Raw genomic sequence first — 22873 nt, 5'->3', positions numbered from 1 at the left:
CGCTGCGGCACCACGATCTCGTAGATCACTTTGAATGCGCAGAAGTTGAGCGCACTTTATTGTGAGCAGGCGCCATGGTGGGGTGGTTTTTATGAGAGTGGGGCGCTCAGTGAAAGTGGCATAAAGAAAAGTGAACGCAACGTAATGTCTAGAAGCTGAACACCTAGCCATCATCTTCTACAAAGTAGAAGTCGTTGTGAATTCTCGACCATTCACTTATGTGTACAAAAAGGTCGCTTCAAGCTTTCTCCTCGGGACGCGGCTAACGACTCTGCCGACGGGGGACAGAGAACCGCCGCTTTGACACCGGAGATGTTTCGCTCCTTTTGGCGGCCAAGAAAAAGATTCCAGAACCAATTCTGGGAGGCGTGGAGAGTGGAGTACCTTTGTGAGTCAAGATCAGCTTATGCGACGCACCAAAAGCAGTCTCCCTCGCCTTAAGTCGGACAGCTAGTGCAAGTCAGAAAGCCCCTCCCCCGGCTGCTGTTGGAGCTCGGGAGAGTGAAAAAGGCGCTTAACGGGAGGGACAATAAGGTACCTTCTTGAGTCTCGCGACTCAGTCCTCCAAAGGCCGGTGTAGATGCTCAATAATCCGCTGGAATTGACAGAATTGTAGAGGCACCGAAATTCTCCGCACAAAGACTTCATACGGGAATGTATGCCCTCATCGGAAAGTGGAGTCTTCCTCTCTCGCAGAGGAAGGAAGAAAGGAAGGCCTCAGACGGTCGTAGAGGGGCCGGGAAACGGGGAAGTAGTTATATGTGTTGACTTGCCATGGTCGGTGATGTAACTTGCCGCGTTTTCTCTTTCATGGAGTAATCGGTAGTTGTGTTCCAGAAAAAGAATGTGATCGGTGAGTGATTGGTAAAGGCGATCACATCAGTCCGTTATTATACCCCGAATATTCTTTGCGTCTCTCAGTCACCATTATTTAGTGCCATATTTTCTCCACCAAAAGACGTAATTCTCCCCACGGGCTGTAAGCTTCTTTATTATCATATACAGCGGTAAGGGAAAGAATAAATTTCAAATAAAAATCCTATTATGTAGCAGTATTTATTGCCAACCAAATTTCACGCCCAAGATAGCGAGAAGCTGAGCATGGATGGCCTTTGTAGAGAAAATCTTCAAAAACAATCCGCATTTGATACGGATGAGAAAAACATGAGAAAGTTTTGAAAAATATAATTTCAGACTCTCAGCTAGCAAAACATTGCGTCGGAAATAGAACGCTGCGCTGAAATTTTGTGCTCAGCGTTGCTGCAACCACTGAAATATTGGTATCGCAGGCATAATTTGATCCTGTTGCTTGTTGTTAAATCTAGAGCTTATTATACTGTTACGTGGCAGGAGGCGTTCACGCCACGCAGAACACTGGTGCACTCACGCTGAACAGAACACAAGCACAGGGCGCACCGGATGCCAAAACACAGGCCACCGTCCAGGATTCTGAGCCCGAGCACGCGCCAAGCGCCCTCTCACTTCGTCCGCCTCATCTTCTCTGAGTCGACCCGTAGCGTAACAATACGTTGTTATAACTCGAAAAACAGCCATATATTTTCAGATTTAAATTCCTCTTACCTTCCATTTTACAAATAATGAGCGAATGATGGTCGGTGACAACAGTGAAAGGATCGCCATAGAGGCAGGTACGAGACGAATGCACCTGAAAAGCAACAGCGAGGCAATCTTATTCGGTAACTGTGTAGCTACGTTCGGACTTGCTCAAAGACCGGCTTGAATAAGCCATCGCATGCTCACCTCTGACATGGCAGTGGATGAGCATAGTGCCAACTCCAACGCCGCTAGCGTCAGTGTGAACATCGTTGGGAGCAGAAGGGCAGAAATCACGCAGTATAGGGTCCGACATCACAATTATTTAAGATGGCGGAAGGCAGAGTCACAGTCAGGTGTCCACTTGAATGGCACATCTTTGTCTACGAGGAACGTGAGAGGAGAGGCGACATCGGCAAACCTGGGAACAAAAAGGCGAAAATAACAGCAAAGTCCAAAAAAACTGTGAAGTTCCTCCACTAACCGCGATGTTGTCAGATTGGTGATAGCCTCAACCTTTTTACGATCCGGCTGGACACCGCCATTGTCAACGTAGTGACCGCGAATAACTGGGTTGTGGTCACTAAAAGTGACTCTTTTTAGAGTTTGATACTAGGCCCCATTTTTATTGCCGTCAAGAATGATGGCGAGGTTGCTAATATACTGGCTAAATATCCTCCCAAAAGTCAAAACATCGTCCAAAAAACAAAAAAATCCGCCACTTCAAACCACGCAAATTTGTCCCCCAAATCTCGCAAACATGGCAGGTGCATTGGATACTCAAAGGGCATAACGTTCAACTCATAATATCCGCCGGGTGTCACAAATACCCTATCTTCTTTGCAAGGTGGATGCTTAGGTATTTGCCTTTAACCTTATCTGAGTATAACGGAGGAAAAGTATGGCGCGGAGTGAAAACAGTCAATGACACTGTCTATGCCTGGAAGCGGATAAACACCTTGTTTTGTGATAGCATTTAGGCGACGATAGACTGCGCAAAACTCCACGTCTTATCGTTCTTTTTGACAAGGATAACTGAAGCCGCCCAACGGCTTAAAGATTCCTGAATAACGCCGCATTTTAACACGTCACGAACTAGTTCGTTTATTACCTTACGTACTGTCGGTGATACGCGGTAATGCTTCTCTCGTATCGGAGAAGCGGACGCAGTACCAAACACATTACGAATGCAAGAGGTGCTGGATTGTTCCTGAACAAGTCCAACACCGCAGTTCAAGAAGAATTAAGCGCTCGTTGGCGGGAAGAGACTTATTAATCATAGCCTGAACTGGAGACTCGGCAGAGGGTTGTACCTGCTCTACAACATTGCTATTATTGAGTGCCACCACTGAAATAGAGACGCCTTTGGCGCGTACTACGCCGCAAGATTATACAGCTGGCTCTTCCGAATAGTTGACTGTACACCGCGGGGTGTAACCACTAGTCATGGGCACTATGCAACGAGGCACGGGGATACTCTTTTTTAGCGCACGTAAGTGCAGTGGGTTCAACAACAGCGTCAAAAGCGTCACACAAAACTGTAAAGGTAACAACAGGCATGAATCCGGCGGACATTGACGGCATAACTGAGTTTTTCTACAGAGAGAACGCTTCGAAATCAGGAGAGGAGTCTTCCACCAGAGCGAACAGCACAGCGCTTACTTAAATTCCTCCAGTGTGGCAGTCTAAAGTTTCACCACAGTGTTTAAAAAAGTCAATTTCAACGATACTGTTATGTGTAAAACGCGATAGCAGAGCAAATTCGGTTGAAACCTGTGGGGACGCCTTCGTCCCCTGCGTACGCTTTCCCTCAACGCACCCCACTGTTGTTAGCTGCCCCCCCCCCCCCCCCCCCCCGAAAAGCACTCCTCTCGGTTCGGTTACTGTAACTAACAAGGGAGGGCGCTCGCGTCGCAGCGACACCAGCGCCACGGATGGCGTTTTGCTGCGCGCTCGCGGGGAGCTACGGGGTCTCTTCGCTCTGGGATCGGGAAGCGAGCAGACGTTTCACTCGCAGCTTCGCTCTTCGTCGACGGGCGCCTCTCGGTCGGAACTTACTCCCGCCGAGCCCGTCCCGCTCGACCTCGGAGTTCCCTTTGCCCTACCGTGGGCGGACGTTCGCTGGTAGCCGTGCTGGTGAGTCGGACATCCTAGATTCCTCAGTGTATTTTGTTGCTAGCTGGCGTTATTGTTGCTATAGCAATAAATGCCTTGTTTGTGTCAGCCATTGTGTCGTTCCTTTGTTCCCGTAGAGCACGGCCCGCCGTGGTCGGCATGCGCTCGGTAGCGTACGCGACCACGGGGTGGGGTCCGCGCGGTTTTGAACTGGCTCAGCCGCGGTTAAACGGGGAATACCTATTTATTTCCCCCAGTTTCAACCCCACATCTGGCGCCCAACGTGGGGCCTGCTCTTGGAACATTGGACGACAGTCTGTTCGGTTCGAGGAACGCTCTTTGTCCGGACTTGACAAGTGCTAGGCCTAGAGTGAATTTTGATCGCTAGGACCTGCGGCATGCTTTCTTGAGTGCGAGGTGTATTGCGCTGCAGCATGTTTGAACTTTTCGACATGCTCAGCATGTTTTTTTGTGAAGTTTTTTTCCTGGAGTTTCTTCAAGAACCACTTGGTCCGCATCGAGGGAGCACGAGGCCTAGCGCCCGCGGAGTTGCCGAGCCCGAAGCGAGTGAGTACGGAAGCCGCGTGGGTGGTCCGAGTTTTCTGTATATATTTTCTCGCTGTCTCTTTTTCGACTCTGGGAGTCGCGGCTCTGGGAGCCGGGTGGCCTGGGGCCACGGGTGCCGTAACGAGCTCGCTGGTATTGCAGCTCGGCACCGGGCGTTCCGACACCGTCCGATACGGTGGGCGCCGATCGCTCAGAAGCTGCTTTGTGCAGTGAGCGGGGAGGACCACCCCACAACGCTGATGTCTCCTCGCGGCTGCGCGCACGAAACCCGTTTCGGGTCTTTCTTTTGTTGGGGGTCATCGACCGCCACTATGGTAGTGAGGCCTAAGGCTATTCATAGCTGCCTGCGCCATGTCAAAAGTGACACGACCACCGGACCGTGGTGTTGAGAGGGGGCGCACTTTGCTGGCCGCCTGTTTTTTTTTTAACCTCGCATGAACCGAGCATTCTCGTTCAACTCAAGAAAGGGCTTTGTTCACTCGAACTTTGCGTTGCACAGCCGCCCGACACGTTTTGCTAGCGAGTTGAGCATTCAGCCACCAGGCCCTTGTGTATGCCGTTTCCCCTCCCGTGACCTACGTTAAAGGCATGCGGAGTGTGTTTTGGCAATCTTTCAGATCCAGTGGAGCCACTCCGGCTTGCTGGCGTGTGCACATCGTCTCGCTGCCGCCTGCTGCGACGGAGCGGCCTGTATCCTGTTCGCCGCATCCATCCGGGGCAGCCGTGGCGAGACCAGACAGCAGCCACCTCCGGCTGCTGCTGCCCTGGCGACTACTGCGGAATCTTGGCCTGCAGTGGTCAACCGGCCCTCCTCTTCGCGGGTCTGCGGGCACATAGCCCGCGGGCCATGCGAGTCGTCCCAGCGGAGACCTTCACGCCGCCTTCGGAATACCGCGGAAGACTGCGTGCACCCTGTCGGCGTGACCTCCGCTGCACGACCTGCCTCAAGTGCATGAAGACCAGGAGACTCCTCCATAGCATGTAACTTGCAGGCGCGTGGGTCTATTTAAGGTTGGGGGGATGTGGGGACGCCTTCGTCCCCTGCGTACGCTTTCCCTCAACGCACCCCACTGTTGTTAGCTGCCCCCCCCCCCCCCCCCCGAAAAGCACTCCTCTCGGTTCGGTTACTGTAACTAACAAGGGAGGGCGCTCGCGTCGCAGCGACACCAGCGCCACGGATGGCGTTTTGCTGCGCGCTCGCGGGGAGCTACGGGGTCTCTTCGCTCTGGGATCGGGAAGCGAGCAGACGTTTCACTCGCAGCTTCGCTCTTCGTCGACGGGCGCCTCTCGGTCGGAACTTACTCCCGCCGAGCCCGTCCCGCTCGACCTCGGAGTTCCCTTTGCCCTACCGTGGGCGGACGTTCGCTCGTAGCCGTGCTGGTGAGTCGGACATCCTAGATTCCTCAGTGTATTTTGTTGCTAGCTGGCGTTATTGTTGCTATAGCAATAAATGCCTTGTTTGTGTCAGCCATTGTGTCGTTCCTTTGTTCCCGTAGAGCACGGCCCGCCGTGGTCGGCATGCGCTCGGTAGCGTACGCGACCACGGGGTGGGGTCCGCGCGGTTTTGAACTGGCTCAGCCGCGGTTAAACGGGGAATACCTATTTATTTCCCCCAGTTTCAACCCCACAAACCTTCGCCCACAGAAAACATTCGCGCAGGATACACCAAGTGGAAACAGTTTTTTACCCCCAACCCCTCGAAATATCATAGCCTGATCCCACCCGAGAATTATTTTTCGCCGAAAACTATTTTTTAGACCCAAACTCGTAACAGACACCATTGCACCAGCGTCTGCTAACGCCACAATGTAAAAACCGTCTATAACCACTTAAACTTTGTTCTGAAGCATAAAACTGGCAGGTGTATTGACAACATTGACTCTAGGTGGCGCCGACTACATCGGCCACGCTGCTTTGTTTACCAGAGAACGGCGTCGAGGAGATGGTTAGCGTCGCTGCTGTTAATGTGGTGCCGTCAAGCTGCGGTCAGAGGCAGGCGAGACGTTTTAAAGCAATGCCGGGCGGTGGCTAGATAAAGGCGATGCCGTCATTTGGCGCTGAACTTGTGTCGAGGCTGCAGAAAGGGTTAGTGAAGGCATGTGTCCGGTCATGGAAGAGCGATAACATATAGATCGCGGGCGGCAGCGATCAACATACTGCTCCTGTGAAGCAGGGTCAGGGCATTCATCGTTGTGAGGTCGTAGCTCAGGCACACCAAGTTGCCCGTGTAGGCTGACCTGCACACAGGCTGGAAGATGGGCTGTAGATCGTACGATCTCTGAATGCCGAAGTGCGGCGCACTGTGAGGTCGAACCCAGGAAGCTGATGGGGTGGCAGAATTTACCAACAGCGCGTAATCTTCATGCAGATCGTCATAACGACGCACATGACCCTGATGCCGGAGAAGTTCTTCACGCACAATTGGTTAAGACATATCAGCCATGAACACACCAGCGGCAACCTCAACACTAGCGACTAGTGATGCACTAAAAAAGTGCATCACTGATGACAATGATGAAGTAGGCTTTATTGGTCAGTGCGGGGTTCCTCTTGACACCTTTCTTGAACTGTTATCGTTTTATTTAAGGTCAACTCATGTAGGCTGGCAAGGCGGCGTCTATGTGCAAAAAAAGGGGATCTGTATCGGGTCTAGGGTAGCACCTGTTTTGAGCAATATTTTCTTAGGTGAGATTGACAAACAAATTAGTAGACACAGTGAGGGAATGGTGGTGAAGATTTTCAGATATGTGGATGATTTTTTGGTACTGACAAAAAGAGAGAACTTCAATAGGACGATGATAGACATTTTGAAGTTGTTTCGAGAGTGCGCAGATGGCCTGTCGTTTACCTCAGAAGTGCCCTTGAAGGATTCTCTCCAGTTTCTTAGTATTAAGTTGTTTTTCAAGAACGACCATGTTTGTTGGTTTTACTCCCCAAGATCACAGAAACAGGTTTTGCACTATTCTTCCGGACATTCAAAAAATGTAAAAAATGGAATAGCTGTGTCTGCCCTCCGCTCGAGCTTACAGAATTCTTGTTTTCACCGGATCGAAGAGAGTGTATTGTTACAGGTCAGCAGGCTGAAAACCGCAGGGTACCCTGATTCGGTTATTTCGGCAACGTGCGAAAAGTTGGTGCGGCTGGTGAGGACGGATTTCGTCAAGTCAAAGAGGGACAAGGCATGTATGAAAAGGGCAGTCATCCCCTACATTCACAAAGTAGCCCATAATCTAAAAAATGTAGCTGGTAGGTTTGAAGTCGAAGTTGTTTTTTCGGCGCCTTGCAAGTTGAGCGGGCTTTGCCGGGCCATCAGAAACCGTAGTGAAAGTGTATTAGGAGTTAGTCCATTTAAATGTCGTGTTACTCACAGGTCACCGTTGGTGGAATGCGCATGCTCTGTAGTCTACGAGCTTCCACTATCGTGCAAAAAAGTATACATTGGTCAGACAGGCCGATGTATTAATGTTCGCCTGAGGGAACATCTTAATTCACTATCAGACACCAGATACTCTCATCTGAAAGATCATTGCCGCGAGTGTGGGAAGGAAAATGATAAACAGACAAAGTGCCGCCCTTTGGTCACACAAACTAAAATTTTGTTTAGACACCGGGATAAATTGACAAGGGAGATTATGGAAGCTTATTTCATACGAAAGAAGGAATCACAATGTATCAGCCAGCCTTCTTTAGCATTAGTTAACAAAGAAGTATCGTTTTTAGATAATTCATGACTTGCTTCATTTCGGGATTCAGGGGTGCTTTTGTTCAGAGTTCACCACGTGGCGTATTGTGCGTTTGATGGTCTTGATTCCACTAGACCAATGGTAGTTGCTCTGTTTGTTCACGTGAGTTTGATGTATATATGTTTTTCGTTTTTCAATAAAAAATTCAGTTTCGAGTCAGCGCTCGTCTTTGTGTCCTCTTCCTTTGTCCGTCGTTTTGTTTCGCGCTGTTCCCTCCCACGATGTACTAGCGACAGAGACATCGTTAGCCAGTAGTTCAAATTTCGAGACGTTACGACGAAACTTCAAGGCCTTAAACATTTTACAGTGAATGATGACATCAGCAGCAGAACCCATACTTTCTTCACTAATCAAGAACGTGCAAACATCTTCAGCAGTTCCTTTAAGCAAGTGTCCAACTTTCTTTTCTACCGATATCGGTGGATTCACTATTTCACAACTTCATGATGTCTTCAATGTCTCCCCAGGTAACTGTGCTCGTTGAAGCAAGGTTTGCTCGGCGCATTTCCTTTTGGCAGATCCGTTGCCAAAGCACCACTTGATTTCTGCTGCAAAACTATCCCACGTGGTAAGGGAGTATTTATAACTGTCGAACGAAATCAGAGCAGCTGCTTCAAAAAATTCAGGGGGGCCATTTGTTGACCTAAAGTGGGGCGAGGCGAAAGCCTTAAGCCGGCGGTGTTGCTGCTTGTGTCACTCATGTGTGGTTAAGATGATAAGCTTCGCCTCTAAGAGTGGAACGCGACCGAATCTTGCAACGCTGCCAGGGAATCCACAGAACGCCATCGCCCGTTCGGCTCTACGCCTTTCTCGTCGGTAAATTGGTTTTTGAGAAAAGGAAATGCATCTGTGTCGCATATCACGGTGGAAATCCTGTTGTGTATCAGTCGGACGCCAGGCTGGAACTGAACAAACGATTATTGATACAGCGCCTTTTTATAGGCCGAAGGACATGTGATCTGCCGACGACTGCTTGCGTGGCTGATAAGCGATACGTGAAAATGCAGTGTTTAAAACATGCGCATGCGCTATCAGTACACCACACTCCTTTCTCCTAAGATTATTTGCACAATCCAAAACTGACTAGATAGACATCAATGCCATAACGCAGGACAGGTCGTCGAACACGCGTTGATCTTCGCGGCTCGACTAGTACTTGGGTGGCTTGGCCTGGACTCGCCCCAGGGGTTGCTTCTGGATTAGCAGACAGCGGCTGTGGCTGCCTAGATGTAGGAGGATGCCTGATGTGGTAGTCCTCACTTGTGACTGGGTCAACTTCGAGCCGCGTCCAGGCGCTCCTCAACTGGTTGCGGTGCCTGTGATGACGTTCGCCGTTGTTTAGCTGTACCACGTACGACACCGGACCTCTGACTGCCACAACCCTGGCAGCCTTCCACCTTGGACCTGGACAAAAGCTTTTAGCGTAGACCGCGTCACCGACACGAAACCTCTTAGTCTCCGGTCGTTGTAGCTCAGGCGCGTGTTGCCGGTCCGGATGGAGTCTGTCTAACGCTGACCTATGTCTTCGTCCGAACATTAACTCTGCTGGCGATTTTCCCGTGACCGAATGTGGCGTCGTGTGTTGCTGAAACAGAAACCGGGAAATCTTGCACTGCGTCGAACCTTCCTGCTGCTTCTTCAATGCTTCTTGAACTTCTCTTACCATCCTCTCCGCCCTACCATTGCTGGCTGGATGATAAGGTGCAGTGAAAATAGCACGCACGCCATTACACTTCAAAAACATTTGCAACTCTGTGCGAGTGAAAGCTGTGCCGTTATCTGAAACGATAACGTCTGGTACACCATGTGTCGCAAACATCTTCCTTAAGCTGTTGACGACAACCGTAGCTTTCATGGATGGCATGATTTCGACTTCAGCCCAATTGCTGTACGAGTCTACCACGACTTAGAAAACTTCTCCTTTAACTGGGCCAGTGAAATCAATGTGCAGTCGACTCCAAGGCTGATGTGGCTTGATCCAAAAATGCACTGGAGCCTTGGGATCACTTTGCCGGTTACTCTGGCATGGATGCCAGTGCCGCACAAACACCTCAATTTCGTGGTCCATCTTCGGCCACCACATGAGCCCTCTAGCTGATGCTTTCATGGCACTCATCCCTGGATGATTTGCATGCAGGAGTTGAAGCACATTCTCTCTTGCTGCGGTTGGAATTATGACGCGATTTCCCCACAGTATGCAACCACGATGCAATGACAACTCCGACCGTCTCACCTCATAAGGCGCAAACTTGCTGTCCACTTGTGTTGACGGCCAGCCACTGAGTAGCCATTCCTTTACCCGGGATAGAACCGAGTCCTTTTTGATCAGCGCAGCAATGTCCGCCGCTTGCAGCGGTGCGCAGTCGACCGCTTCCAACAAGGGCACGCCCCAGGCGGTCTTGGCTCGTCCTCGTCTCCCGGGGCCGGTAGACGACTGAGTGCATCGGCGTTGGAGTTGTCTTGGCCTCGTCTGTACTCAAGGTGGTAGTTATACGCAGACAACAGTAAAATCCAACGGAGCATCCTGGGCGACACAACTTCGGGCACTCGCTTGTCCGTGTTAAACAGGCCGAGTAACGGCTTGTGGTCTTATCACTGTAAATTCTCGCCCAGCTAGGTACTGGTGGAACCTTTTTACGCCAAAGACCACAGCCAAACCCTCTCTGTCAATCTGAGCATAGTTGCGTTCACTGACGCCAAGAGTGCGAGAAGCATAAGCAATGGGCTGCTCGTTCCCGTCATCCGCACGATGGGCTAGCACTGCCCCCACCCCCACAGGCGATGCGTCGCAGCACAAAATTAAAGGACGCTTGCAATCGTAGGGCACAAGTACGGAGTCTGAGCTGAGTAAATTTTTCAGTCTCTCAAAAGGCCGCTGATACTCACCTGTCCACTTCCATTCGTGGTCACGGTCGAGCAGTCGATAAAGCGGTTCGGCCGCTTCCGTCCTGCCCTTGAGGAAACTGCTGTAGAAATTCAGGAATCCCAAAAAGGCTTGCAGCTCCTTTTTGCTTGCTGGCGCAGGCGCTTGCTGGATGGCGTCCGTCTTGCTTAGGCTGGGATGTACTCTTGAGTCATCAATCCTGTGTCCCAAGAATTCGATGCTCGTCTGGTTAAATTCGCACTTGTCCTTGTTTACTCGTAGCTGTGCCTTCCGCAGATGCGATAGCACAGTCTCTAATCTCTCGGCGTGCTCTTCGGCGTTACATCCAGAAATTAATGTGTCATCCAGATAAGCTTTCACTCCGGGAATGCCCGCTAACAGCGTGTCGATGACTCGTTGAAAAACTCAAGGTGCGACTGCAATGCTAAACGGCAGCCGCTTAACCTTGTGCAGTCCCTTTATCGTGTTAACTGTGAGCACCTCAGCCGTCTCGTCGTCTAGCGTAAGCTGCTGATAAGCTTGGGCTAGATCCAACTTGGTAAAAAACTTGCTTGCACTTAGAGCTGTGAGCATTTCAGCTGTAGTGGGCCAGGGGTATCCACTGCTCTTAATAGCTTTGTTTACGGTACTGCGATAGTCACCGCAAAGCCGTAAAGTTCCGTCTTTTTTTTACCACTACCAGTGGTGTTACCCAGTTGGAGTAGCTGACGGGCTCCCATACACCTTGTTGCACCAAGCGGTCCACTTCGTTGGCCACGTCGTCCTTGAGGGCCAGTGGAACTTGTCGAACTTTGAGGAACACCGGTTGGGCGTCATCTTTCAGTTCGATGTGAACTGGCGGTCCGTTGAAGCCAGGAAGGTCCCTGCGAAACACCTCGGGAAATCGCGAAGGCACGTCCTCCACGTTTACTTGCTGTATTGCCCGCAAGCCAATACATACCGGGTTAAACCAGCTTCGCCCAATCAGGCTGTGACCTTGCTTCTGTACTACGAGCAAAGGTAGCTTTGCCTTCCTGCCTTTGAATTCCACCAAGACACTTGCTTGACCCAGCACGGGTAACGCCTCCTTTGACCGGGTTACGATAGTTGTTCCAGAATCTTGCAGTGGTATTTTACCGTGATTCCTATCAATAACCCTGAACGTATCTTCACTCACAATTGAGCACAATGCGCCAGAATCAACCTCCATCGGAACTTCTTGCCCTGCAATCGCTACTTGAACCATGAACTTCTGTTCTTGCTCATTTACTTCGCACAGGGAAAACAACGCACACATTTCGTACACGCCCTTGCTCTTATCTCCTTTCTTCTTTTGCTCATACGCTGTCTTCCGAGCAGTTCTACTATCGTCTTTCGACCGAAAAGCCTTAGCTATATGTCCAACCCTTTTGCAGTTGAAGCATGTCGCCTTTCTAACACGGCACAAATGTGGAGCGTGCTTACCGTTGCACCGGTAACAGCTGGACCCCTCCGCTGGGGTGTCTTGCTTCGCACGGGTTGCTTGTACCATTTCCTGGCAGTCAGTTTCGTATCGACCGTGCTTGCGTATATCTCGCTGTTGCTTAGCGGTTGCTTCTGCAGTTGTGGCCAAGTCATACGCAACCTTAAACGTAAGGCTGTGTTCTGCGAGAAGTCGCTGTTGAACCCCTTCGTTCCGGAGTCCGCATACGAAACGATCCCACATCATGACGTCCAACGGGAGCTGGGCGCTGCCAAAACCGCAGTCTTCGGCTAGCTTCCGAAGCGCCGTGACGTAGTACGCAACCGATTCCTCGGCAGCCTGGTTTCGCCTGTAGAACAAAAACCTTGCATACAGCTCCGAAGGCTTTGGATGCAGGTGCTTGCGAACGGCAGCCTTGATTTCTTCGTAGGTTGCTGCTGTCGGTCTTTCTGGCTTCACCAAAGTTACGATGAGCCCGTACACTTCTTCGCCGCAGCTGCTCAACCGGACTGCTCTTTTCTGCTCTTCTTTCGTTATCTGGTTCGCTTCGCAGAACATTTCCAGGCGCTTGACGTATTCGTCCCATGACTCGTTCGTGCCGAGACGATACTCGCCGATCCTGCCGACGGCCATCGCTGTCGCTGCCTCGTCGCCAACTGTTGTGTATCAGTCGGACGCCAGGCTGGAACTGAACAAACGTTTATTGATACAGTGCCTTTTTATAGCCGATGGACATGTGATCTGCCGACGACTGCTTGCGTGGCTGATAAGCGATACATGAAAATGCAGTGGGCTTCTTCGATTATCCGCCTCTGGCAGCCCGCGGGTTGCTTGCGGGCTGCCCGAGCGCGCTCGATTTTTTCGGGTTGCTCCGCCCACTTCCGGTGGCTGCCCGGAACGCGTTCGTTTTTCTCTGGCTGGGCGGTTTCGGGCTGACAGCCGGCGGCCAGACTCGCCAGGACGATTTTGTGCTGGCAGCGCTCGGGCAGCTAGCAGACGACAGAGGTGTATGGTAGCGGGAAGCTCGCGCGGCCATTTTTATAAGGACTAGAAGGACCGCGGTTCTTCATGCGTTGTTTTGCGCGATGCAGGCGCTTGTTTCGACTAGGCCAAGGTGCATATCGACTGTGTCGCCTGCAATGGCACCTTTTTGCGGTAGTTCTCGCTGTTTATTGATATGTTTTGCGTGCGTATGAGCGATCATATTTCGATCGTCGAAACCACCTCGCGCTTCATATTACGATCGCATACTTCTGATTCACAAAATATTTCGGCTGTTAATTTCGTGCGCCCGGCGAATATTGCGATGGTGTTCGAGGCCTTTCACGAGAGCAGCCGGATTCCAGTTCCGAGTACGCGTTCAGACGCGCGCATATATGCATGTGCTGAACGTGTTTTACGAAGTGTTGGTTGAGCGCGATACGGGAGCGTATGGTCTTCATTGCGTTTGGCGCAGTGCAAAAGTGGATATGCTTTGAAAAACGCTTGACTGAAACTTGTCCTTTATTAAAAGCCCTCACGAGCACATTGCTCGAGACATCTCTGCGGGCATATATGTGGCCACACAGAATTGTCGCGCCGACCAAGTGCTGATTCTGTCGTCGCCAACTGTTGTACAGCTTCATGCTCGGGCCTTCTGCCACATATGCTCAAAATATCTGAGAAGTACCGCAGGCATGGACCTCCTCGCGTTTGGCTCATTTAAAAAAAATAGATAAAAACGAGCTCTAGCGCTGATCGTCATGCAAACACACGCGGAACGTGAGGCGCCGACACGCAGGGCTTTATTGTAGCGCCTTTCATTCCAGTGCAAGTTCTCTGCTATAAAGCTGTATTATTACAGAAACGATACGCAGCTAAATTTATACAGTGCACCCGCTTGTTCTAGGTGGACGTTCAACAAGCTGATATGCGCTTTTGCCGAGATTATGCGTTCCTTGCCTGCAGAAAAAGCCGGCGGCCGACAGACTACAGTTGAACGAACGTATCCCGATTCTTTTCTGCTTACAGGAAGCAGGTTACGAGCGTAGAAATCGCAACGACAACAGCAGAGTCCACCAGGGTCGATCGTCGGCGGTCATACTTACTGCGTAGTAAGCAAACACGCAATAATCCGAGAATACGGCTTGTCGTTTGATCAACAACGCACGGGCAGTTTTCCGTCCTATGTGGTGTCGACTGAAACACATTAGATTGCGATTTCTCATCGCATGCTTTTGAGGATTTCTTGAAGCACAGTGCACCGAAGGCACACGCTCACGTTGTCGTTGCCGATGTATACGAGTGTGAGCTTCATCAGCTGCATGTTCTGCTGTCTGCGGCACGCAGCCCTCAATAACTGCAAGTCGTTGTTTTCGATACCAAGCAGCCTATTTCTACCGTACGCGTGCGTAGCAATGAGACGCAGAATGCGAAGCTAGAGAGAGCATCTTCTGCCCTCCGTGATCCGCGCTTTGCTTGCCGCCGTGATTGCCGGCGGCTGGTTCCGGTGGCCGCCAGCCCACGTGACAATGATGCGTTTTCCTGTCAGAGACGACCTTGCGGGCCGCCAGCGGGATGCCCGAGCGCGGTTAATCGAAGAAGCCCAGTGTTTAAAACATGCGCATGCGCTATCAGTACACCACAAATCCGAACCAAGCGACAACGGGAAGGGAGGAGGATGGTGTTTTCTATATTCACTAGACGCGCCTTTGTTCATTCCAAACCATCGAGCTGGCATGGCGGACTGGTTAGCGTGCTCGTCTCGCACTCCGGAAATTCTGGTTCGATACCCCGACTTCCTACCAATTTTATTTATTTGTCTGGTCCGACTCAAAAGGTTAATTAGGGTTATTGGTTAATTAAGCAATTAACTAAACTTACTCCCACTTACATGGAGCATTACTATACGACCCCTTTACTTGGTGGCATGGTTTCCAGCCAAAGTACAATTGGCCCCGTTTGAATTTCGCGCAAAGTGACTTCACGACCATTTCGACCAACTGAAACAAGGTCAGCGTATCTACGGCGCGACGACGGCCACTCGAAGTCTCACTTTAGCTGTCGGAGTGTCGCTTTCGCAGCAAAAGACACGAATTGGACTAACATAACGGTACACTCATCGATTATACTGGCTCACTCGCTCGTAGTTCGTGAGCCACTCGTCGACGTCTTCGCCGAATTTTCCTGCAAACGCCCACGGTTCCCGGCGATGCTGCCAGTGGCTCACCTTGGGTGCCGGTTGGTCGGTGTCACAGTCGTCAGGCATATCGAAATGTAGTGTGGGTTGTCCGACAACTCTGCGGCTCCGTCGAAGACCACTGGGATACGAGTTTTTTAACTGCCCAACTTCACCAAAACTGTCAGTGCTCAGCACACACTGAGCACGTAGGGGGTGTCTATCTACAACGTTCAGTGACGGGGAGGGAAAACTCTGCATGGCCAGGCCAACTAGCTTCTTCTACCTATTCGCTCTTCTTTTCCTCCGCTTGGTCGCCGACGCAAAGCACGTTAAAATATCGCTGAATCAGAGTTCGAATTACTCTAATGATTATAGCGGAAAGCGCAACGCATAAGTGATCGCAATATGCTGGCCTTCTTCATTAGCCGCTTAAAATAGTTCGGAAAGTTATAGTTAAGCAGAGCTATAAATTATGCTCTTTTGTGTGTGTTTCTGCCTTTTAAAAGCTTTTAATAAAACTTTCCTTTTCCTCTATGGTCCCCTAAAGTTAGAGTGCTCAGTTGATCACAAAAGATTATATCTCCAGGTTATGGCCTTTGTCTTCTAGTATAAGCAGCTTCACAAAACGAGACAAATTGAAAAGCGCCGCACTTTTGCTCTTTTTTGTGTTATTCAATGTGTTTTGGAATAATTTTTGTTCTCTCAAATAAGAAAACGTGTCGTACGTGCGTTTTAAGCCATGAAATATCGATCACCCTCGATATCCTACGTTCCATAACGTAGGTAGCTTTAACTTAAAAATTATGACAGGCTCTTTCGAGCGCAAAACAAACTCATTCTAGCCGAAATTGGTCACATTTAAAGATCGAAGTCCATGAATTTTATGTATAGGGAAATAAATTTATGCTACCAGAAAACTCTTACGTGAAAACTGTGTAAGCTTCTGTCAATCAGCAGTCAGCAGTCAGCGTCAGACAAGAGGTGACAAAGCAACTGAAACACGACCACAGCCGCAAATAAAGTGGCCGGAGAGAAAATACACATGTTGCATATTGACAATTCCAAACAGGTGCCTTTAAGTTTTCGATGCGAAAATACAACCGATCTAGTATTCTGCCTCCTTCGTGTAACATCTTCCAGTTTTGTAGTTGATATTTAAATTATCTTGATCGCGGATGAATTGACGCTGAGAGTACGCTGAATTCACTAGTAGAAATACTATAGAGCTTATTAGGAAGTCAGCAATGAAATAACAGTTTTATTTGTCCGAGAAATTGCACAATGCAAAAATTTGTGGTGTGATTGCATGTCAACATCTTGGGGAAGCGTTAATGCCCTGAATGGCCTCTCTTAAACGGCATGGTGAGATCAAAATTCTTCCCACTTGGAGTTCACCTGAATGAAATGATTCGACAGGGAGCCTTCAAGTTAGAGCACTATTTGACGTGCCGCCCTTTGTCCTGCAATGTATAGAAATACTTTAACCTCCGAACCTGGCCGGCGGTAAACGGCTACCAATTGTTTCTTCCGCTTTACTTCATTGGCGTCTTTCTATTTCAGGTAGTTTATTTACAGGGAACCTCCTTCAGTTCTAAGCCGCTTATACCTCTTTAAAGAAAGGCTTCCTTTGATAAGTTAGCAGCTTGATTGCAAATGAATGTTGGCTTCAATTGTTATCTTTTAAAGGTCTTGACTGCCGATTGCAAAAGAGAATATCTGGAACAACATTCCGTGTTCCGTGTGTAATCCAAAGTTCGACGCAAGCTCGTCTGGCGAAGAAATAACACAATTTTAAAACCATACACTCTCCAAAAGGAAGAAGAACGGAGTAAAACAAATAACGTTTCGGGACCCGTACCGCTTCCTTGTTAAAACATGAAACGAACAGCGGAACGGCCATGTTTATACGCGGGAATGTCGTTGCAATGAGCATGCGTATGCTGCAGGCATGGTCTCACATGTCCGATCAAGTGGATGCCGGGTTGACTGAATGTGAAATGACTCTAAGAGAAGACGGCTAAACGGCAAGAGACGAGCCAAATCAATCACCTTGGCGGATCATCAAGGACCCACCAATCACACAATGCCTGGAATTCAGCCAGCATGATTGCCACAGAGAAATCACTATCTTCCCGTCTACTCCTGGAGTCATTTCACATTCAGTCAACTTCGCACGCAATTAATCGTACACGTAGACCCATGCCTGAAGCATACGCAAGCTCATTGTAACCACCGTCACGCGTATAGGCACAGCCGCTCCGCTGTTCGTTTTATATTTGGAGAAGGAAGCCGTACGGGTCCCGAAAGATATTTTTTTTACTCCATTATTCTTCCTTTCGAAGAGTGTGGGGTTTCAAAATGGTGTATGTTCCACGCTATTGAAATGGAAAAGGGGAAAGCAGCTGGTGAGGATCAGGCAACAGCAGATTTGTTGAATGACGCAGGGCAGATTCTGCTAAAAACACTAGCCGCCCTGTACACGCAATGCATTGTGACCTCAAGCGTACCGGGAGCTTGGGAGAACGCTAACATTATCTTAATTCATAAGAAAGGAGGTGTCAAGGAATTGAAAAATTACGGCCCGATCAGTTTACTGTCCGTTGTCTACGAGGTATTTACTAAGGTAATCGCTAATGGGGTCGGGGCAACCTTATACTTGAACGAACCAAATGACCAGGCAGCCTTTCGTAAAGGATATTCGACAATCGACCATATTCACACTATCAATCAGGTTATCGAGAAATGCGCCGAATAGAACCGCCCCCTATATATAGCCTTCATTAATTACGAGAAAGCATTTTAATCAGAGGAAACCTCAGCTGTCATGCAGGCATTGCGGAATCACGATGCAGAAGGGTGTTACGTACAAATTTCGGAAGATATGTACAGTGACCGCACAACTACCATCATCTTCCATAAATTCAGCAATAAAGTTCAAATAAGGAAGCGTGACCGGCAGAAGGGTAGGCTTTCGATCGTCAATGCTATTCACCGCCTGTTTGCCGGAGGTATTCAGAGGTCGCCATTGCGAACAGCTGGGGTTAAAAGCTAATGGAGAATACCAAAGTAATCTGCGATTCGCTGGTGACATTGCCTTGCTAAGTCACTCAGGACATGAACTGCAGAGAAAGGTCAATTAGTTAGACAGGGAGAGCAGAAAGTTCGCTCTAAACATTATCATGCAGAAAAACAAAGTAATGTTCAGGAGTCTAGCAAGGGAACAGGAATTTGTAACGAGGGGCGGGAAGTAGTAAGGGATTACGTCAACTTAGGGCACGTAATGACCATTGATCCGGATCGCGACAGGGAAATACCTGGAAGAATAAGAATGATGTGGAGCACATATTTCAGGTTTTCTCAGATCATGAAAGAAAGTTTGCTAATATCCCTCACGAGAGAAGTATACAACAGCTCTATCTTACCGGTGCTCACCTATGAAGCAGAAATGTGGAGTCTAATGAACAGTGTTCAGCTTAGATTAAGGACAATGCAGCGAGCTATGGAAAGAGAAATGATAGGTGTAACTTTAAGAGATCGGAAGCGCGCGTAGTGGGTGAGGGAATAAACGCGGAATAAATGACACTCTAGTCGAAATCAAGAGTAAGAAATAGGCTTGGGCAGGGCATGTAATACGAAGGCAACATAACCGCTGGCTCTTAAGGCTAACGGAGTGAATTTCGAGAGAAGGGAAGGGTAGCAGAGGGCGGCAGAAAGTTATGTAGGCTAATGCGGTTAAGAAGCTTGCGGAGACACGGGGGCCACAACTGGCAAAGGGCAGAGTTGATTGAAGAGACTTAGGAGAGGCCTCTGCCTTGCTGTGGGCGTAGTCAGGCTGATTTGCCCTGGAGTTGGCGTAGTCAGGCTGATGATGATGATGTTCTACACCTGTCGCGGCGATGGTACAAAGCAGTACTCTCACGCCGCATCCTTTACAAATGTTTTTCATCAGTTTCCTCTTGCAAGATAAGTCATAAATATAACATGTTCATAACAATATACATTGTCTTTTAACAGCGGATGCAAAATTAGAGCACAAAATGTCGCTCCCCCTCTGCTACATCCGGCGTACTCAACCGCCAACGTTATATAATCAGCAGCAACTTACAGCCCGTAAGCAATGAGAACGCTTTGTGGCCATCAAGCATGCCTCTATGTTTTGAGGATGTGTGCTTTTCGACAAAATAGTATGCTAATTTACGTCACCAGCAGGAACAGTTTCTCCATGAGTGTTGGCCGTCGTCTTTATCAACACTCACAAGTATTCATTTAAAAAAAAAACTCGAGGGGAGAACAAAGCTTCGCCTTAAGGGTATGACGCGACCGCCTTATTAGGACAATGCCCATATTTGCAGAATCGGTCATTATTCAACTTAACATCCATAGGTCCCTGGGAATCGTCGCACAAGTCATCGCGCAGGGGTGCGGCGGTTATGCTTTGCGGCACGTCTCTGCGATGGCAGGAGCTGGCACCTGTGGGGCTTGTGCGACCGAGCTTGCTCTTTCCGAGCAGCCTCTCTCGACCACTAATTCATTGAACTGCTCCCTGCCATGGTGCGCAACTTGCTTGCACTCCACTGGGGAGGCTGTAATGGCGCCACATGGTTACGTGCCCTGGGTGGCTTATCTGCCTCCGAGCTTGCTTCTCTTGGGATTTTTCATGGATTTTTCGCTCACTGCCAACCACGAAAAGACCGGATTTTCTGCGACACGAGCTCCTTAACGTTTTCACGTTAAAAAATTCCGGAGAGGCACTTAAGACTGTCTATGCGTGGGAATACTAAAGGATTACTCTCCCTGTATGCGTTGGCATCCATCCACACACACGCCACCCGCACACATTCGGGCGCATGACATCGGCCGGAACGCTCTACGACGAACGGTTGCATCGCAACTTTCATACGTAAAGACTGGGAAGGCATACAGTTGAAGGTGCATATATCATCGGTTCGAATCTCTGTCGCAAGCTAGCCTCCAACTTGAATGACACATATAAGCTATATGGAACGAGAAACCGTATTTCACCAACCGGAACACTGCAAAACAAACTGTTGCATCAAAATTTTGATGCGAAGAAAACTGGAGCCACATGAAGGTCGGCAAGTGGGAAGTATTAATGAACCAACGACATGTATAGGGCTGTCTGAACTGGCGGTGGTCAGCTTCCTGTGTAGGTCACACGGCCGCTTCATGGTGTAACTCTGCTCTTCTTGCCATCCCGGTATTTTATCTGCCATCTGCGAGTACACACACAGGCCTCCGGCTTTTCCGGTAATTGGATTAGGAAAGATTTTGCATTAAAATCAACAAAACAGAACGCAGAAGATGCGCTGCATGCTACCCTACGATATTCCTAAGGATTCCTAAAGCAAATCCTTCAGTCAAAACAAATATATCCCAACCTTGATCGGAATGAAAAGGGTAGGCGTTACGATCGCATTTTTCGTGTCCTTTGCAAAGTTTGTGCGGACAATCTTCGCAGAAACTAAGAATTTGTAAAACTCATGCAAACACACCAATCGACCGTATACCTTTCGGATTCAAATTTCGGTTGCCTTCTGTTCTTTAGGGAAATGCAATTAATTATATGTGGTCTGCGCGAAGTCTATGCACTTGCGGCGTTAAGGGTCTATATTCGGACAACAAATAATTCATTCCAAAATATTCAAAAAATTATTCGTGCTCTTCCCACGTACCTTATACATGGCGTTCCTTCATCTGACCATTCGCCTCTTCTCTGGCATCGAAGAGCAGGACACGACTCTCGTGATCTAGGCTGCAAAGCCAGAGCTGCGCCCACAAAAGCTAGTTTGGGGTAAAAAAAGAGATACCTTGCCTTCACGATCTGAATGTGGGCCATCGTAATAAAATTTTTTGCCTCAGCTCTTTCATTTCATTACATTACTTTGTTTTCAGCAAAATTTTATGCAAGAAGAATTCACAGGCGCTTTCAATTTAATAGTCCGAAATTGCACCTCGGTTTCAGCGTCTACTTTAAGCTAACAGAGAGCATCACTGCTAAAGTGTGGCCTTAGCTTTCCCTTAATGCATTGAGTAATGTAGGGTCATTTTTTTAGCTTGTGCTTTACTACCATATTTAGGGTGCGTCTTTGTCACAAGTTTGGAGCACACCGCCCGGGAATTCGAAGCGGCTGCGGGGCCAAGTGGCGGCGCTCCTATCACCTGAGCGCTCTTGCTCCGAGAGTGTAGAGGGTGAGGGGACTATTCGCTTTTTTTTTAGGGCGGCCGATGAAGTTGGAGCCTCTCTGGCTTCAAGAAACCACGTCCGGTCACCGCGCGCGTCCGTCAATATCCCGCTAGGGACGCGCGCGCTCCATATCGGACATTGCGATAGTTACTGCGGCATTCGTGTTGTTCCTCGATTCGCAACAACTCCCCACGAGGGCGCTCGCATCTAGCCACATAGGAGCATCACAAACCGGGCGCTCCGCAACCGGCGCGTGCTGCGAAAACAACCTAGTTGCTGCTGTAGGTTAAAAATAAGTCAAAGCATCAATAACAAACATCATCGTTACAGCGGCCAAGGCGTAAAGAATCCAACGTGGCCTTCATGCCTTGAGGTGAAGAAAAAATTATAGGGGGGGTTTAACTGCGCTTAAGCCTATGTGTGACATGCGAAAGCGCGGTGATGTGAATGGTGCCGCCAAGCAACGAGATGGCGCTAATCTGAAAGCCGTGAACTACTTTTCCGGAGATGGCCTGCGCCAGATTTCTCAAAATGACCCGGGCCAAATTTAGAGGTCGCTCTTTGGTGTCTATTCAGATAGGGATGTACAGTCTACGCATACTCCATCCTCGATGGGAGCTGTGGAAGTCGAATAGCTGTCTGCTCTCAGACGAAATCTTCAAACGTGCTGTATCTACTTGTTTTAACGACACATGGTCACGTGGTGATCTTTCAGTTTTGCAAAAATGAGACTTATTTAAACAAGAAACAAAACATTGTTATTGAAGCCTCAGCAAGAATCGCGGTTTTGAGCAGACATTACCTTCGAGAGCTCGGCAGTAATTTGGTTGAGCTACATGAGTTAGGATTAGCCCAGGTGCCTATGTCGAAGATATTACCGCCGTAAAACAAGAGCTTCAGCTGTTTTAAACCGAAAGATACAAAGGTGCCTTGATAAGGTCTCGGTCCTGTAGGTTTCTGAATGAGCAACCATCTCGACGGGCCCTGAGTGATGAAAAACACTGCTCTTGCTAAAGACATATTGGAAATTTAGTATAGTGCTCGCGCATACAGCGGTCGACCATGTATTATTGATGTTTTCTTTGACTACCATCGCAAGCTGTTTGTGGGTTGTGCGGGCATAAATGTGAGATCAGATTACAGTCACTTATTCGAAGCCGTTCCCCGACTTGACGATTTGCAGCGTGCCGTAGCGGAGGGGCCT

General features: G+C 49.1%; 1 protein-coding gene and 1 pseudogene across 2 annotated transcripts in view; both read right to left on the bottom strand.

The window, feature by feature from the left end:
• Nucleotides 1–22873, bottom strand: part of LOC149343874 (legumain pseudogene) — a 57836-nt pseudogene that overhangs the window by 27411 nt on the left and 7552 nt on the right. The gene's annotated exons all lie outside the window — the stretch shown is intronic.
• LOC149343875 (uncharacterized) lies at nt 11683–12937 on the bottom strand. The gene is made up of 2 exons (XM_089547088.1): nt 12307–12937; nt 11683–11726 (listed from the first exon to the last, which is right to left on the bottom strand). The coding sequence occupies exons 1-2, from the start codon at nt 12935–12937 to the stop codon at nt 11683–11685; spliced, it is 675 nt and encodes a 224-aa protein (XP_089403214.1).

The sequence above is a fragment of the Amblyomma mixtum genome, chromosome 5 (genome assembly GCF_055824585.1).
Source record: "Amblyomma mixtum isolate Tamu chromosome 5, ASM5582458v1, whole genome shotgun sequence".
NCBI lineage: Eukaryota > Metazoa > Arthropoda > Arachnida > Ixodida > Ixodidae > Amblyomma > Amblyomma mixtum.
This window is presented reverse-complemented; position numbering and strand designations above follow the sequence as displayed.